This window comes from Hylaeus anthracinus, unplaced genomic scaffold (assembly GCF_026225885.1).
Source record: "Hylaeus anthracinus isolate JK02 unplaced genomic scaffold, UHH_iyHylAnth1.0_haploid 12002, whole genome shotgun sequence".
NCBI classification, from domain to species: Eukaryota; Metazoa; Arthropoda; class Insecta; order Hymenoptera; family Colletidae; genus Hylaeus; species Hylaeus anthracinus.
Window position 1 is genome coordinate 8728132 of NW_026534349.1, and position 17384 is coordinate 8745515.

The following is a 17384-nucleotide window of genomic DNA, read 5'->3' on the forward strand; positions in this document are numbered from 1 at the left end:
CTACCCTTGTGGTCTACTTTTCCCTTTTTCTCGCTCTCTCGAGCAGCGTTTCTCTCCTTTGCTCCGTCTCTCCCCCTCTGTACGGTCGCGCGACGCAGCTTTACTCACCGACATACACTCGGCTTACTCACCACCAGGTACACAGCTTCCCGTCGTCGTCGCGCCACGCCGTGCCTCGCCAAGATTTCCTCCCCACCTCTGCGCGGTTCGGTGAGCCACGACTCGCGGCGAGTCGCGTCTCACGAATCTCCTCGAGAGCGCTCGCTGATATTCCGCTTCGTCCACGAGGCAGCCCGACGGGGGGGATATCACACGCCTCGAGAGAGGACCTGGACAAGGAGCAACCAAACGATCGCCGGACGGTGCTGAGCAACGTGGTTGACTCCTTCCGTTTCTCCGCGCAGACCCGAACAACGAGCAGTCAGGACTCCGCTGTCCTGTCGACACGACACGCGATCGATCGGACGCACCGCGGGACAAACGGATCACGATCGCCTCCCTCCTGCGGAACAGTGGACGAGGATACCTCGGTCGCGCGTGCAAAAAGACCGATCCTGGATGGATCGCTGAAGATTCCTGCGTTTTTCTCGTCGACGACGATTCGCGCAGGGAGGACCGTCTAGTCATCCGAAACCAGTTAACGGAGTTAACCAGTCGAGGAATACCGTCGCGTCGATTCGGTGAGCCGATCGATCCCGGAAACGGCGCCCGCGCGTGAAGAACATTTCCCGCGTGAGATCGCAGAGAGCGAGGGACGCGCGTCGCGATCTGTCGCTCGAACACGTGCTCGCCACGAGGTACCGCTCGCGAGCAGAATCCACACGCGGATCCACGAAAGTTCGTCGGAGATGTTCGAACGGACGTTTCGATCAGGATACCTGTAACACACGGTCGAGAGGATCGATGAACGAAGAGGAAGAGTGCTCGAGTGTGAGGATAGTGTGCTGTTGTTGAAACAAGAGTGCTCCTTCCCCTGTTTCTCGTAGAATCGTGGTGAACTCGCTGAAGTTGCGCGTGAGAAGGAGAGGAGTAAAAGTAAAACGAAGTTCGCGAAGGAACAATCCAAGTATCGGGTGGGAAAGTGAGAACCGTTCGCCGCAAGTGCAGCCAGCTACCCCCGGCTTCAAGGTCGTGGAATGACGCATAAGGTAAAACCGATTTGTTTTTCTTCTCTTCCTCGTTCTCTTCCTTCCCGTGGCAAGAGTCCAGCAGCGACCGGTGCTTCTGAATATTTATGAGCCCGCCCCTCCGATCGCGTTCGAACCACGCCGTGTGAATCGAACGAACGACCACGACTAAGAAAACGCGGGAACCTGAAATTGATTGAGACGTTTCGACGGGGCTCCCTCGTCCGACCGCCGAAGAAATCTCGGTTCGTACTCCTGCGGTCTCATCCTTCAACTCGTCGCCCTTTTCAACCTGGGATCTCGTGTCTTCCTGAAACAGAATTTTCGATATACTCGATACGATACTCGAAAAAGGACAACTAATTAACTCCCTGATCTTGGGAGAATGTAAATTGAAACTAGAAACGATCCACGCTTCGCGGAAACATTACGTTCCATCGATTCGCGGAACGTCGATGATAAAAAGGAGAATGACAAATAGACCCATACATCGTTTTCCGTAACGCACGAGCGACGAACGCGTTTCACTCGGAACGGCACCTCCGGGGCATCTAATTCGCTCGGAACCAGTTTCGAAGCCACGCTTTGCGATTCCTCCGCTTGAAAAGTAAGCATCGCCCACGCTTGTCCTTATATCACCGAACGGTTCGTTCCGCTGCTGGGGCAACGAGACACCGCGAAAGCTATGTTCCCTGCGCGATTCTCCGGCGTTTCCTCGTTCATAAATTTACGCGCCTCCGGACTGGCGAGGGACTGCGCCCATTCGCGGGACCAAACGCGAGATAACCTCGCGCAAGGTGATCGCCCGTGCCAGACGTTATTTGTATCGAGCACATTTTCATCGGTAATTTTCGTATCGAACAGTGGTGGACTGGAATGACGAACATTGCGGTTGGTTGCATTGGACGTTATCGAATAGCATTGTAATACTTGGTACTGTTTGTTTACATCCGCGATGATCGGACCTCCACCTAACGTAACATATTGGAAACGGTTACTTTTACGATACATATTGCTAAAAAATTGTATCCTAAGAATTAGCAAGAAAGGGGTGGATTTCTCTAAAAAATTTATTTTCTAACATCGTTATCCTAATATATCCGAACATCTTGGAAACGGTTATTTTTAGAATACATGTTGCTAAAACATTGCATCCTAAAAATTAGCAAGGAAGGGGTGGATTTCTCTAAAAAAAATATTGATATGTTTAGAAACATGAAGGTCTTAAAAAAAAATGTAAATTGTCAATGAAAGCTTTCTTCTGATAATGTTGCCCTTTCGAAAAGGGATCTCGCAAAAAGGCGCGACATTCCTCGTAAGGCGTACAGAAGGAGAGCACGTGGTTCGCGATCGAGCAAGGAAACGATGTGCGGAAGATTCTCATGCTCTCGCAGGAATATTGGAGGATGCCGCATAAATCTTGCCAAAGTCGGTCGTCCGTCCGCTCTTAACGATCGAATGATTAAATGCCACGAATTCCCTGAACCGAGATACATTATTCATAGAGAAACAGGCCCGGTGTTCGATAGTGCACGCAGCACTTACGGGTTCCGAGGGCGCAGCAACGTTAACAGTTAATTGATAACAGGTAAGCAGCCAACGGCTGGACGAGGCGCCTCGATTTTTTGTTGTAGGGGCCACGCCGATCGAAATAGACCGACAACACCGTTACGTTCGCGCGGAACCAATGGGATCAGCGTTCTCGAGTTCTCCTCTTCGCGCGCTCCCATTATTTTCTTTCTTGCCGACCCGTGGCCACCGCCGCGACGCGATCGATTTTGCCATTAACGATTCCTCGCGGCTGTCTCCCTTATCTGCGTGCTAATTCACCGCGATCTTTTTCCACCAATCGATCTAACCGGTTATTTACCGTAAGTGGCAGAAAATTGATCCTAAAACACGCAATGTTGTATTAATTATTTATTAACAATTACAGTATTTTTCTTGAGAGCATACAAAGCATGCTTCTTGTTATCGCTTACAAAGTTACGTACATTACAGCCATTTCTTTTCTTTCGATAAGAAAATCTGTTATTATTTTCACGAGAGTCAAGAGAGAGATTTTCAAACGTTTTCGATGCGGAGTGCCTGATAGTAAGATCTTGAACAGTATTTTCAGAATACGTAACGCCTGTATTACCCCACAAGAATCCCTCGAAACGATCCGACGTATGCTCATTCTTCTGGTGCGTGTGTTCTACGGACAGAGTACCGCTCGAACTCGACAGTATTCCAAGTGCTAATTTTCAGGAGATCGTATAGATATAGTCGATATCGTCTTTCTTCTTCGCGATAATGGAAATCTGAATAGTAAGTTCTGTCGATCTCTGGGACTTAATTTGAATCGAATGCGACACGACGCGACGGTATCAAGCGGAGCAGAGTTGCGCGATCGGCTCCAGGTCGCTTCCCCATTTTTTTTTCCTTTTTTTCTCGATTGCCCAACGATCGCGATGCGTAAACGTGTGCCGACATTATTTGAATACGGCCACTATTACGAGAATGGAAAGACACGACAATCATGAGAGATTCCCAGAGGTTCGAACAATGTCCTCGACTGTGCACTGGCGCAAACGGTAATAAAACGGTTCCTGAACGACGACATCGTCCTCGAACGCTGTCTTTAAAGTCCCCTGTCTGTCATCGTGTTATGTTGTCATCCGCCAGCTCGGAACTCGTCGTTAAGTAGCGCTGCGTTTTCAACCCGAGGCGCTGTTCACCTCGACACCAGAAATTTCCTTCTTCGAATCCGTTTTTATTAATTTTGTGGTTGCTGTTCTGTAAAGGGAGACCGAGAGAAGGGAGGAAAGGAAGGAAGAGTTTCGTCCTGAGCCTGCTAGTGGACTCTAGCAGGCTTCTACAGATGCCGGGATGTTTAGAGAATTTTTGTTTGTTTGTTGGATTCTCTTGAATGATGCTGCGGTGCCTTTGGAGATTCCTTTGTAACCCGCTTTTCTCTTTGATTTTTAAGTCTATTTGCTTCTTGGAGTTAGTGTGGAGTCGATTCTTTTGTGTGTTGCAGGATAAAAAGTTTCAAAAAACCTGATAACAGTGAAATAAGAATAACTGAATTAGATTTGTTCCTGTAAAGTCACTTACCATTTTGGGAATCCTGAATCTGACATTGAGATGTTTGGAGGTCGGTCGAGAATGCTTTATATAGAAAAGTTAGGCATTTGTGAGAAACGCGCGGTGTCTCTCTAGTAACGAGAACAGGACGTGGCACCAAAATTTAAATCGTTAGATCAACGCTAGTCTTTCTTCCAACGCGACTCCACATTTCCATGTATCCACAAATCGTGGTCCAAGGACCATAGTTCGAGGAACACTCGTACGGTTCGCTCTGATTGACAAAATTTCCCGAGCGGTCGCGTTTGAATTCCGTACCAAGCGCTTCTATTACCAAGATCCGAGGAAAATGGAAATCGACTCGCGGAAACGACTCGAGCACGGATTGTTCGCTAAGTTGGAAGACTAAAGTTGGAACGGCTGAACTCGGGTAGAATATCACGTTTAACGAGAATTTATGCGTTCTTTTTTCTAGAAGACGCTCGAGGTTGTAAATGCAAATTCGACTCGACGGCAAGGAGGGACGGCGGATCTTCGGTGGCATAAAGCTGCTGCGTGGGCACGCGCGCACCGAGTATGTCTATTTATACGTCCGCGTGTACGCGTGCACAATAGGGCTCGCTGCTTTCAAATTAAATTCGAGCAGTATCGCAATGCCATTGTTAAGCTCATTGCCGTCGCCGAGACTCCACCTATCGTAGACAACCGACGCGCGCCCACGCTTTCCACTCGGAAAAAATTCGCAACCCCTAGTCGATCACGCGCTCGAGGACGAACTACACGTCGATGACTTCCAATTATGCTTTCAGAGAAAACGCCAGGCTTTCTTTACGCTTTACGTTACACGTAGCAAGCTTCCAAACGAGACTTTCTTTACACCGTAGGATTACGTAGTAAGCTTCCAAACGAGACCATATGCGAGAAGAGAACACGACAATGTATAAAGTTGGTTTAAACCGGCGCCGTTCGGCAAAGAATCATTTCGGCTGGAAGGCGGCACCGCTGTGACATTTTTACGAGCGCGGTGTAAACGTCCGACATTAGCATGGGCATGCAATTTTTTCGCGCCAGTTGATTTACAACCGACGGCGTTGTAAAAACGGAACCCGCGCCTGAACCAAATTGCACGTTTGCCAAACGTTCGCCACCTGTATATTCGCGGCCGTGAGCGATTCTCATTGAAAGCTGAGACGAAGAAATCGTTCGAAGCTAATTACCACGAAGACGACCAAATCTGTTTGCGAAGTGTTCAAAGAAAGCGCACCATCGGCGCTTTGTTCTTTTTCATCGTTCTCGGATTCGCGCTGGTGGCTCTCCTACCTTGGATCGTTCGATTAATCATGCGACGACGGCCTTGTTTGGAGGGTATATATGTCCGAACGGACACTAAAGAGACTTAGATTCTTATTAAAGAAAAAAAAGTAACCGATTGAAAAAAGTCCATGCATTTTCCATTTAAAACTTTCAAAGATTTTAAGTCACGTGCTAATGTCAAATTGAGAGCTCAAATTTTGTAAGAACCTTAGTCTATGTATTTGCAAGCTATTTGGGGTCTGCGTAACATAGATTTCAGGAATCATTAAAATAAGGACCACTTTAATATATACGCACACACACACACAGACGCGCGAAACATGAATTAAGACTGTTATGGTCTCTCTCATGGTCCGCTCGCGGGTTCAGTTTTCTCTCGAATCTCCTCGTTTACGTTCGTTCCGTAAATGATCGGCTACCGAAGACCTCGAACCGACGCGAGAACGTGGACCCGATTCGAGTTAATCGGTAGCCTAGCAATTTGGAAGTAGAACAGGTAGCCGAACACCTATTCGCTGGGAATCATCGGGCTTCCAGGAACAGTATCCATCCTCTCTTTTTCTGACCGTGAAGCGATCATCCGATGCACGGCCTCCAGTTTTTGCGGAGCTTCCGGGAGCTGTCCGCGGCGTTCGCAAAGGTGCGAGAATAACATCGACGCGTTGTTCTCTCGCGGCAACGACAGAAGTAACGCGACTGCTCCCGATTACAGTTTCCACGGAACGAGCAGTTTCCGCGAGAGAAGCCGAGAGCGATTATCGTCCAGCGAGGAAACGCGCATAATAGCATCACGACACGGAGTAGAGCAGCTAAGAAGAATGACAAAACGGTAAAACGGTTTGCGTCGCTACGTGGAAACGCGGCGATCCTGTGTATCCAAGCAGGCCTCAGCCAATAACGTCTAGAAATACATATATACAACGATCAGCCCCGAAATCAGGAATAGATTTTCATGAATGCTCGCTTCGGGCCGGTTGTCGGGCAGTCGTTGCGCTGGCCTGATTCTCTCCGTTTCTTCTTCCTCATCCCTCGATCACCATTGCGGCGTTGACTCTTCAACCGTTTTCTCATGTAATATTCACGCAACGCGGGTCAAAATCGTCGTTTGTTAGTCAACCATCCCTTCCCACTTCTCGTTCGTCCTCCTTTCGCGTCAGGCCATCGCCATCCCTGATCGATTTCTTTCTCCCGCTCTCATTTACACGGAGAAGGATCTCGTTCGATCACTTCCGCATCGCTCCGGTCACTTGGGTCTATACAATTGCGTTCGGTGCACGAATCGAACTTTTTGAAAAATCTTAAAAATCTCAAGTGTCGAAGCACTACGTATAGTCATAACTTTTCATATTTCGTCGCATTTCTCAACTTTTTGCTTTATATGGAGTTAATCGATTTGTGCGATGAAAGATTTAATTAACCCTTCGATCGATGTAAAGTTAGTCCAAAGATAAGCTCCTACACGAATACCAATCGCTCGTAGTCGACGTTTAGAGGATAATACTTCTGTGATGCATTGTAACTCATCGATCTGCAGACTGCGAGTAACAAAGCGTGTTACGAGGATTACGACTCGCAGTCGGTCGCGTTGGAACGATTACAATTAATCACGGGAATGATGAGCGCTTTATTGAACTGAATCTATCCGGAGGCCGGCGCTCAGCTCCTCGCGGTGACGGTTAATATCGGACGCATTAATTAAAAGACGCTTTCTAATACGTCGAATTGAATTACAGTAGGTCATCGATCTCTCGTCATGCCATCGCTCACGGGCGTTCCCTTGTCGTCCATTTTCTACACTGTCGCGTCGCTCGTTTTCTCATCTGCCACGGGTTTCACTCCTTTTAAATCACAATCGCCTATTAGAGCCGGAGAAGGTGCGCTCCCGTACGTAATTTTCGTATCTCGGTCACGAGCGGACGCTCGGAATCGCTCGAAATCGTTCAATTATATAATCGATCCGCGTCGACCGTCCGCGTTTGCGACTTCGCTCGTCGTGGAACTCCAGCGGGCCGATTAGGAATCCAGAAATCTCGTTTCCTTCCTCACTCGCCTCGTTACGGGCTTCTAATCGTGACAGGTGACATTCGAGAGCACCTATGCGACGCTCATGCATCCGTGACCACTGTCGCCGTTCGCTCGAAAGAACGTCGAGGGATCTCGCGAAATTCTCGTTACAGCTGAAAGCGAAACCGCTCCATTATCGACTCATTTTGAAATCGATGCGAGCAAGACACCCGATAACTTTCCTCGACGCTCGCTCGCCAAGTTTATTAGTTGGAAAAAAAGTAGTGCATGTCGCGGTGTACGCGTCCACCAGCGGCACTTTCAAACGAATGGCAAAAAACGACCGCATCGAACACGGCGTTCCAACGCGTGCGTCGCGAGGTGAGCTGACAATACTTCATGGAAAAGAAGAGAGAGGGAATGATTATAAATCCGTCGAGATTTGGAAATCTAATCGATAGGGAGAATCAATGGTTTTTAACTCTTTCAGATTTGAATTATTCTATGTTCTATTAAATCACTAACATAAATTAATTTTTAGGGTTAACTTTGCCTATAATTAGTATGGAAAAAATTGAGAAAAACAATCCTAATAGTGTAGTTTTCGAGGAAAGCTGGTCTTTCTTCATGTTCACAAACGACATACCCCTAACGATAGTTCCGTAAATTTTGTGTCCTCGATTGTGGACACCAGGTCCGAAAGCCTATAACAAAGTGTGAGACACGTGATCCGAAATTCGAGTTGAACATGAAAAACACGAGTCGGACACGTCGTATGAAAGTGCATAAGAATTTTATACCTGGACAAATGAGCAAATGGTTACAGTGGACTTGGACTGTCCTGGATTCCACCTGTTGAAAATTGCAAATACTCGCTGAAAACCTTCCTTAGAAAGGATCTGTTTACTGGTATTCGTTCTGATGAAGCATTATAGAGTTATTCTTAAGCAAGGGACGCAACAGTTCTTTTCCTTTGATACTATCAGGCTGGAAGCAACAATGGGGGTCGCGAGGCTGGCGTTATTCAAAACATGCCATCCACGGTAAAATCTATTCCCGATGAGGTCACGACGACATGAGCCACGGTTGGTTCATTAAATTCCGCCGCGGTAATCGCGATAATTACGAAGAGCGAGCGTCTCGAAGGAAGTCCTTTCAGCGACTTCGCCTCCTCGCGCGAGCAGTCACTTTCTTTTCTCGTTCCTTCCTCGCCTGCTTCTTCGCGTTGTTCCCCATTCCACCTGTTATCGTGTAATTTGCAGACAAATGGCCGTTACTGTTGTTGCCAGACGCGGCTTAAACGCGTTGCGCGATCCGTGAGAAAGATTCTCAGCCGAGCACTGTCGAGACCCCGATCTAACGTCTATAAATGGCATAATCTTCTTCCGGCGCGGCGGAAATATTTGGCGAAATACAATCCGTCGGTCTTCCATTGAAAATGAGGCGGGAAAGCGTTCAGTATGTTTTACAGCGATAAACTTTCTCGCAACGAACATCCGCGAAGCGTCCAACGGCCAGAAACTCGAACGAAATCTTTCTACGAGGAGCAACCACGTTTAGTAATTACTTTCATTTTATATTTCTTTTACGTTGGATTAAAGCAAATAGGTATGTTCGGGGCGCAGCGTCCAGAATCACTCTGCATACGTTCGCACGTTCGAGCACTCCTTGGTTTCGCATATCTTTTATCCTCCGCGCATAATTTTTTTTACACTTTGTTTCTATCGACCAGTAACGCGGAATTCAAGGCTGCTCAGCGGTGAGAGTATAACGCGAAATTCCAACGGCGTACCGATAATTTAAGTTTCATAAGGAAACGCCTGAAACGAGTCGTCGTTTATCTAAATCATAGAAAGACCGTGGTGAAAACTACCGAATGTTCTATCTCGTGCCGTGGACTATAATATACGTTATTCGGACGCGGATCGTCTGAAATTCTGCGAATCGTTGCGTTGGAGAATTCTTCGTGCCGACCAATCCTCCGTGAGCGTACCTAGATTCTCCGCAAATTTTAGTCAACGGATTCTTGTTCGTCTCATTTGGTATCCCTCGGTCTCCTGGTCTCGGCGCTTTCCAATTCATCCAGGGTGAAGTTCCCAACCGAAAACACCTGGCAACTGCTTTCCGCCGCAATTTCGTTTTCGCTCCAACGATTCGCAGTTAACCCGCTTCTTAACCACGGGTCAAATTGGTCTCGATACGAGCGAGTGAGATTGGATTCGGCTTAACTTAAAAGTTCCTCTCAATTCGAGCTCCCGAAGATCTCTGTTCCTTACTTTCACGCGTACCGTAAAGTTAAAATATTTTGAGTTAATTGTTTCGATTCGTTGATTTAATTAAAAACAGACTTTGAACCAGTGACGAATCGTCTGTCGATATTGATGTAATGTTTTAGAAAGTGCTCAGGATAAATTATTTATCGTCTTTATCGTTGCTTATGTATCTGAGATTATAATGTTTGAGGCAAAGAAAATAAAAAGCAAAGGATCCGCGTTGGTTGATCGATTTTGTCGTGTTTTACGAGTTGGGGAACGTAAGGGTCCTCGTTGATGACGAACGTAACAGCTCGTGACCTGGTCTCGGCGTTCTTGTCGTTGGTTGACGCACTGTTATTATCGAGAGGATGTCTCGAGCGGACAGAGGAGTCACGGATGATACGTCGCTTCCTTGGAAGCGTGATTGCAGTCATCGCTGACAACATTGTTTTCCCTCGATCCTAATAGGCAACGCTTATTAGGGTCAGTGCGTCTGTAAAAGTACCGGAAGCCAGACGAGAACCTTCCAAATCCATTCAACGCGGGTCGAACGGAGAGAAGAGATCGCTGCGCCAACCGATAAGGTTCGCGAAGTACAAGTATGCGTTTCCAAGGAAATGAAACAACGAAAGAAAAAGGAATCCTTTCTCTCTCGTCGTGCTACGAGCTTCGGAATAGACGCGAACACCAACCGAGTATCCAATTAAATCGTTGAAAATTGTATAAACAACATAAATTCATTATTTGGAAATATCATCCGCCCGTAAAGAGCGTTTAGAGTATTCGCTTCCCGCATCGTTCAGTTCTTGGATTCAAATTATGTGAAATGCGTTCGAAAACGCATAACCGCAACGATTTAGTACCCTACCGCGAAGCAGAATCTCAGTTTCAGGCGTGTCTGACCAGGGACGGTCAGTTTCTACCGGGAACGGACACTTTCTCGACGCGAGTGAATCTTTGATTTCTTATAGAAATGTCTTGACTCAAAATTGCATCTGGAAAACGAATACTTGAAAACGTGTGACATATTCAAAATTGAATATATCATGCGTACATAATGATACGTGATCTAGGTTATTATTTTGATAATAAAAAGTGATATTAAATTTTTTGTTTCAAAAAGACAGACGCAATAACACAAACCTACTTTTGAAGCATAGTATAAAAGGATCGTCAACTGTCAGACACTGGTCTTCAATTGAGAGAACCTAGAAACTATGTATTTCGTACTTTTGTTGCTACTACTGTAAACCTCAGATAATGGGTTAAAGGAAGACAGCGAAGCATCATTCAGGATTTCTAATTCAGCTAAGTTCTGATTTTCTTCTTAAGTTAAAGTTTTTCAGTTTTGAGCTCCGTATGAGTTTGTCCTCTTTATCTCTAGCCTCCATAGTTTAACTTTACAAATTCCTCTAGAATTATAAAAGTTTTCGAGAAATCAGTACTTTTAACGACTCTTTGCTTTGTGCCAAACGTCAAAGAAATTTGTGCGGATCAATTCGGAATGCGCTTCGAGAGAAGAGATACGGTCCTCGTAATATCGTTCTTCCTTCGTCACCTTTCTGTTTGTTTTCTTTCCTGCCGAAACACGACGCGTTCGAGCTGCTTCTGCAATGCTCCAGGCTGCCAAGGGGTGCGTGGGCGCGACGTCTCAGCCGCAGGAAACAACATCAAACTTTTATGTCACGGAGGCGAAATCATAAATAATAATCGCCGGATTGTCGGCGATGCACGCCGCTTACGTGTACGCGGCTTGGCGAAATGTTGTCGACAAATTAATTCTGCCAGACTGGCCGGTGCTAGCGCCACGAAATACGAAGCCCGATGAATAACGAACGGTGTCGCATGTCAGACCGAATGAAAGTAACATACATCGAAAACGATTAAGCGCAGGAACGAATACCAGCGACCTTATATCGCTTTACCACCTTTCACCGAACCTTTTCACCCTCCTTTCCCTCGACCATTGTTCATCCTCCAATTTGCTTGCAATTTACTCCTGGACATTCGTTGTTTTATTTATTAAACGAATAAATAGTCGTTATTATACACAGTACACAGTCCATAGGAATTGTACGATATGAAAAATACATTATAAGAGTTCAAACGAAAAATGAAGCACGGAGATTCGAAAAGCCACGATCCTCGGATCCACAGTCGACCGCTTTTCCTACACGACCAATCACGCACCTTACGATTCGCGTTCTTCTTTGACTCCTTATTGCTGGATATGGGGGGCGCGACACTACGCTATATTTAATCCCCGATTATAGCATTCGGACGCGTCGAATTGCAACGATAAACGAAAGAAGACGCGATGTCATTCCATTGAAAACTCGCAAAGGCGATCTCTTACACGTGGAGCAATATTTTCACGCCGTGCAATTTATCTCCGACGACACGGCGCTTAAAGCGACACGCGTCATAATTAAATGCTGGCACCTCTTGGCCCCCTTATCGGCACGAATGATCGCGTTTCGCACGGCGGCTCGTGCAACACGAAGTGACACGGATCGATCCATTCGGAGGACCTCCGTTTGTTCCTCTTTTCATTCTTCAAGAAGAGGGTGGCACCAAGACTGAAAGGTAATTCTTAAGTTTTTTCATAGAGAAAGTAAGTAAAAGTCAGCATGACAAGAATTTTTCTATAGTCTAAAGTAACTAGACAAGATAGGTTGAACAACACGTAACAGGAACGAGGCCTATTTGAGTAACAAGTGGCGATCGGTCGCACGTGTTACATGACCGGTGTTTACCACGGTGCAGGAAAGCACAAGTGGCTCTGAGAGTTTAGTGATTATCTACGATCAAAGAAGACCGGAACCAAGGTCAACGGCGGAGACTGAATGTTAATTTAAATCACTCTTTGGAAGTTATTAAATGTAGTTTGTGTTTAACTGGAAAATCTGGAAAGTTCACGTCAATTTTTGGTAGATGGTACAGGTTTGGTACAATTTCTTCAACAAATGTAGAAGGTACGAATATTTATGGGACTGACTGTATACATATATTAAAATTCAAATGTGCCTTCGAATTTTTTTTAAAAATTGTTACGAACTTTCTGGACAACCTAATAGAGAGCACAGACGATGTTTGGACTGCACGAGATTTTCGTCGAAGGTGAAGCGGTCTCCTGAAAATGCGAGACGCGATATATGGCGTTGCATCCAGCGAGCATACGGCCCTGGAGGCGCACTTATGGTACACGTAGGTGAATGTCGGGAGAGAAACCATACCGGCAAGGACGACGGAGCGAGAGGCGGAGGGTGAAAGGGAAAGAGAAAAAGAAGGAAAGGGAGACGAACCACGCCCGGCTCATCCCGACTTTCTAGAAACCGAAAACTGGATCGTGGCTGGTAGCGTGGATCTTGGCCGATCTCGAGCGACGTCGGTCCGGCTTGATTCACGTAACAGATGTCAGTCCTTAAGGATCGTGCTCCGCCTCTCCTTCTTCTTATTTGAACTGCCGTTCCACGGAACCAGCTACCGTTTCCCGAGGACATTACTCACGAAGTCGCTCGGTGAAACTCCACCTTTCGGGAGATAAAGCGCTGTCTCGGGCTCGCTCGAGGGAAACGAAATTCCGAGAAGCTCGCCGCTCCGCGATTAAGTTACCGGAAATATCCGAAGGGACGTCCAGGGGTACCGCTGCGTGTTCGTTAAAACGAACGACGAATCGAATTCGCGATGGAAAATATTCCTAGGCGAGGCACGCTTTAGATCGCGTTATCTAAAGTGGACGCTGTTACGTCGACGCGCTGTTTTCCCGGAAAAATCTGATTAGGACACGCGAGTTTCTCCTCACCGATCGGGCTATCGAACGGGAACAAGGGAAAGTACGATATGTAAATCGAACTTAATCAACCGTATCTGCGTGGACGGATGAGACAGTGTCTATCGCTTTCGAGAGAGAAACAGCGGCGCGTCTGTTTCTTATCGGTGGCGATTTAACAATGAATACTGGAATTTTATCGAACTGGTTCCAGCAAGCAGCTATAAACGTTTCCTCGTTCGAGAATTTATCTCGATATCGGTTAACGACTGGGGAAACGAGCCGCGCGACTCGTACAGATCGTCAAGAGCATCGCGATAGATAGTATCGCTGCGTTTGGAACGCTCTGTATACTTTCGATTCCAGTCAGACACCACCCAGTCGTCTTCGCATTCTCCGCACTCGCAATTAACGCTTTTCACTATTGCCGGTCGCGAGCTTCTTGCTTTTGCTCCTTTTACGCTGGAACGGGGTTCTTGCTTCTCTGTCGTTCCTCTTTTTTCCCCTCTGCTCCCCACCTCGCCGTTCCGCGAGCCACAGCCCCGGTCCCTTCCCCGAGCTCCTGTCAACGTCGCGAGCGGTTTTCTCTTTCATTGGAACCGGACAACCAGCTGCGAATTAGCTTCCTCGGTAACTGGATCAATTCCCGTGAAACGACGTCGGCTCGAACCGCACAGTCGATCTCGAATCGAGCGGAGCTTCCTCGATGACAAAATACGATCGCAAAAAGGAGAACTCGGATCAAGGGATGCTCGGAGATATTCGCGGTGCACGGTGGTCGCGCTGCGGTGGAGACTTTAACGCGCGCATAAGTAACGCTTAACGCGGTGATTTCGATGCTCGGTGAGACGGGCGTTAACGCCACGGTTCGCGTAACTTCTCGAAATTGCTGTCGCGCTGCGATTGAATTATTCGATAGAGTTCAATTCTCTGGGCGCAGTTTGATTGCGAAATCAATCGAAGAATAGGCGACTTTCGCGTGGAAAGGCCTCAAGGATGGGACGGTTTCAATGAAAAGGAACGAAGGCGTTCGCAAAAATTATGCAAACAGATCTCCTCGGGGATCGTACCTCTTTCATAAGCACGAAACGCGATTCATTGATCAAGTTGGGATTGGTAGCACGCGCCAGGAGAAAGGGACTCTCGAATCGACAGCTTAAAATATTCATGTTTTACATGAATAAACTTCACACATATATATATATATACAATAACATAATTATTTTGAAACATGTAGCATTCATTTAAATTAGACAAATTTTTTCAATAAATATAGAGGGTACGAATACTTATTGGATTGACAGTATGTATACCCTTGCCACGCGTTCGGTGGTTTCGATGATATTATCGTTCGATCTAGCGTCGAGATGTAATAAATGCGAGAAGCTCGGGAGGTCGAGAAATCGTTTTTTGCGGATTCTAAAATCACCCGTATCCGCCGCCTCCAGCCAAAGGAACATTTATCACCTCGCGGTTGACGCTTGATCCATCGAGCATCCGTTTCTCTCGACTCCTCGTTCTCACTCCGATTTACGGGGATACACCGCCTAACCGAATCGAAAGGAGATCCTTTCGCTGATGTTTCCAAATCGTCATTCTTCAGCGGCTCTAATCCGATCGTCCGTTCGTCGCTTCCTTTGCCGCGGGTTCATCCTGTCGGATTAGAAAATGAAATTACATCTAAGACGTTGGTAAACTCTCGAAACTCCAAGTGAATTTCTAATCGTACCATTCGTTATAAAAATGGTGTGAGCTCAGAATCCTCTACGAATTTCCGCAAGTAATGATTGTTTTGTTTCTTTCTTTATTTTGTAATGGTGCATAATCTGTTTTCCATGTGCGAAATAGGAACAGATACGATATTTCCAAGTACCAGCGGCGTATTGCACTATATCTTCGAAACGTTTTAAACGAGTATATTTCGCGACATTAACGCGAATCGAGAACAATTTAGCCGTTTAAAATGAAAGAACGTCTGCTGTTTCGATTCCAGGTTACCCCGAGCGACGAGCAGGAGCAAGAACGCGGGTGACAGAGGCGGTGTGATGAGCGGATATCTCGGTAGCGTCACCCTGCCCCCGACGTTGCTGCACGACCCGAAGTATCCTCCAGCCATGCGGGAGAAGGACTCGAGTCCAAGGAAAATGCCGGGCCACATTAGCCCGAAGCAAGCCAGCATATACCCGCTGAGCGTCCGCGTGCCGGACGTCGAAGAGCTGCCCTACGACTTGAGCCACGGACACGGTCGCGGCCTCTCGAGTCCCTCGAATCAACAGCAGCACCAGCAACAGCCCCACATGAGTCCCGCGGCCAGACCGCCCCAGCCGCACCACCAGGACGACCTGGAGTGCGAGCCGCTCGATCTACGCGTCGATCGCAAAAAGGAGAGACTCAGAGACGAGAATCAGAACGAGATAGAGGTGCTCAATCAGAACAGCCTCGGTAGCGCTCTTCCTTATCACACGGTACTGTTCCCTCAACACCACGCGGTCCACCCGTTGGTCCTCGAAGCCATGTACAGGTCGCACCATCACGGTTCACCGGTCCCGGAACTACCCAAGATTCAAGTCAGAGCCTTGCCTACCATGGTACCGTTGCCTCCTAACAGATTCTCCTCCACGACCTCGACCACCTCGTCTTCCTCCTCTTCGCAGCCCGCGGCGAGAATACCGAGTCCTGCCAGCGGTCAACAGCAGCAAAGCCATCCGAGTCAACAACAGCACCAACAGAGCCACCCGAGTCAGCAACAGCAGCATCAGCAGCAGCAACAGCAACAACAACCACAACAACAACAAACCTCCTCCAGTCTTCCACCCTACTCCATCAACGTCCAAGCAGGTCTAAAACCCAAGGACAGATACTCGTGTAAGTTCTGCGGCAAGGTGTTTCCTAGATCCGCCAACCTGACGCGGCACCTGAGAACGCACACGGGCGAACAACCATACAAGTGTAAATACTGCGAGAGGAGCTTCAGCATCTCTAGCAACCTTCAGCGTCACGTGCGGAATATCCACAACAAGGAGAAACCGTTCAAGTGTCCCTTGTGTGAGAGATGCTTTGGCCAACAGACCAACCTGGACAGACACCTGAAGAAACACGACGCGGACGGGCCGACGATACTGGACGAGGTCAGGTCGAGGTACCACGGCCAACTTCCCAGGGCGGACGAGTCCTATTTCGAAGAGATCCGCAGCTTCATGGGGAAGATCACCTCGCAAAGACAGGGGATACCTTATTTCTCCGGACTCCTGGGCCACGGACCGGACGACTTCAGGAGCGACAAGCAACAGCTTCAGCTCGAAGAGAAGAGGGGCGACTCTTCGTACTTCAGCGATCGGGACAATCTCAGCTCGAGGTCGAGCAGCACCACCAGCAGACCGGAGAGCGTTCAGGAGGAACAAAGGGAGGTCAATTCCCCACCCCTGTCGCCTGGGAACAACACTTGAGCCCGAAGACACGATCGCGGGTCCGACGAGTACTCGAAGGACGCGCGATTAGTTCAGAGGTCGAAGTGTCCCTGGGACGCGCTACGATTCCAAGGGATTCAAACCTTGGCGAGTCCGGGGTGAGAGGCCCCAATCGTCGTTATCGATTAACTAGACGCATAGTTCGGTTAGGCAGGTCCACTTGAACTGCCTTCGGCGGTAAGATTAGACTTAGGTACGATTAGTCGTCCTTTGTTCGTTGCGAAGCGAGCTATTAACACGTTCCGTGCCGCGTGGGGCGTACGCGCCATGCGTTGAACTTTCCGTTCGAGCCATTAGATATTGTATTTGTTCAATTAATACCTAGAAAAATAAATTTATTGCTTTGTTATGTATCTTACAATGTACACCTTGCCAG

At 47.6% G+C, this 17384-nt stretch overlaps 1 protein-coding gene across 1 annotated transcript; it reads left to right on the forward strand.

Moving 5' to 3' along the window:
• Positions 1–265: 265 nt before the first annotated feature.
• LOC128892107 (transcription factor hamlet-like) lies at positions 266–17375 on the forward strand. The gene is made up of 2 exons (XM_054152228.1): positions 266–1148; positions 15535–17375. The coding sequence occupies exon 2, from the start codon at positions 15587–15589 to the stop codon at positions 16985–16987; it is 1401 nt and encodes a 466-aa protein (XP_054008203.1). The 5' UTR covers positions 266–1148; positions 15535–15586; the 3' UTR covers positions 16988–17375.
• The last annotated feature ends 9 nt before the right edge of the window (positions 17376–17384 follow it).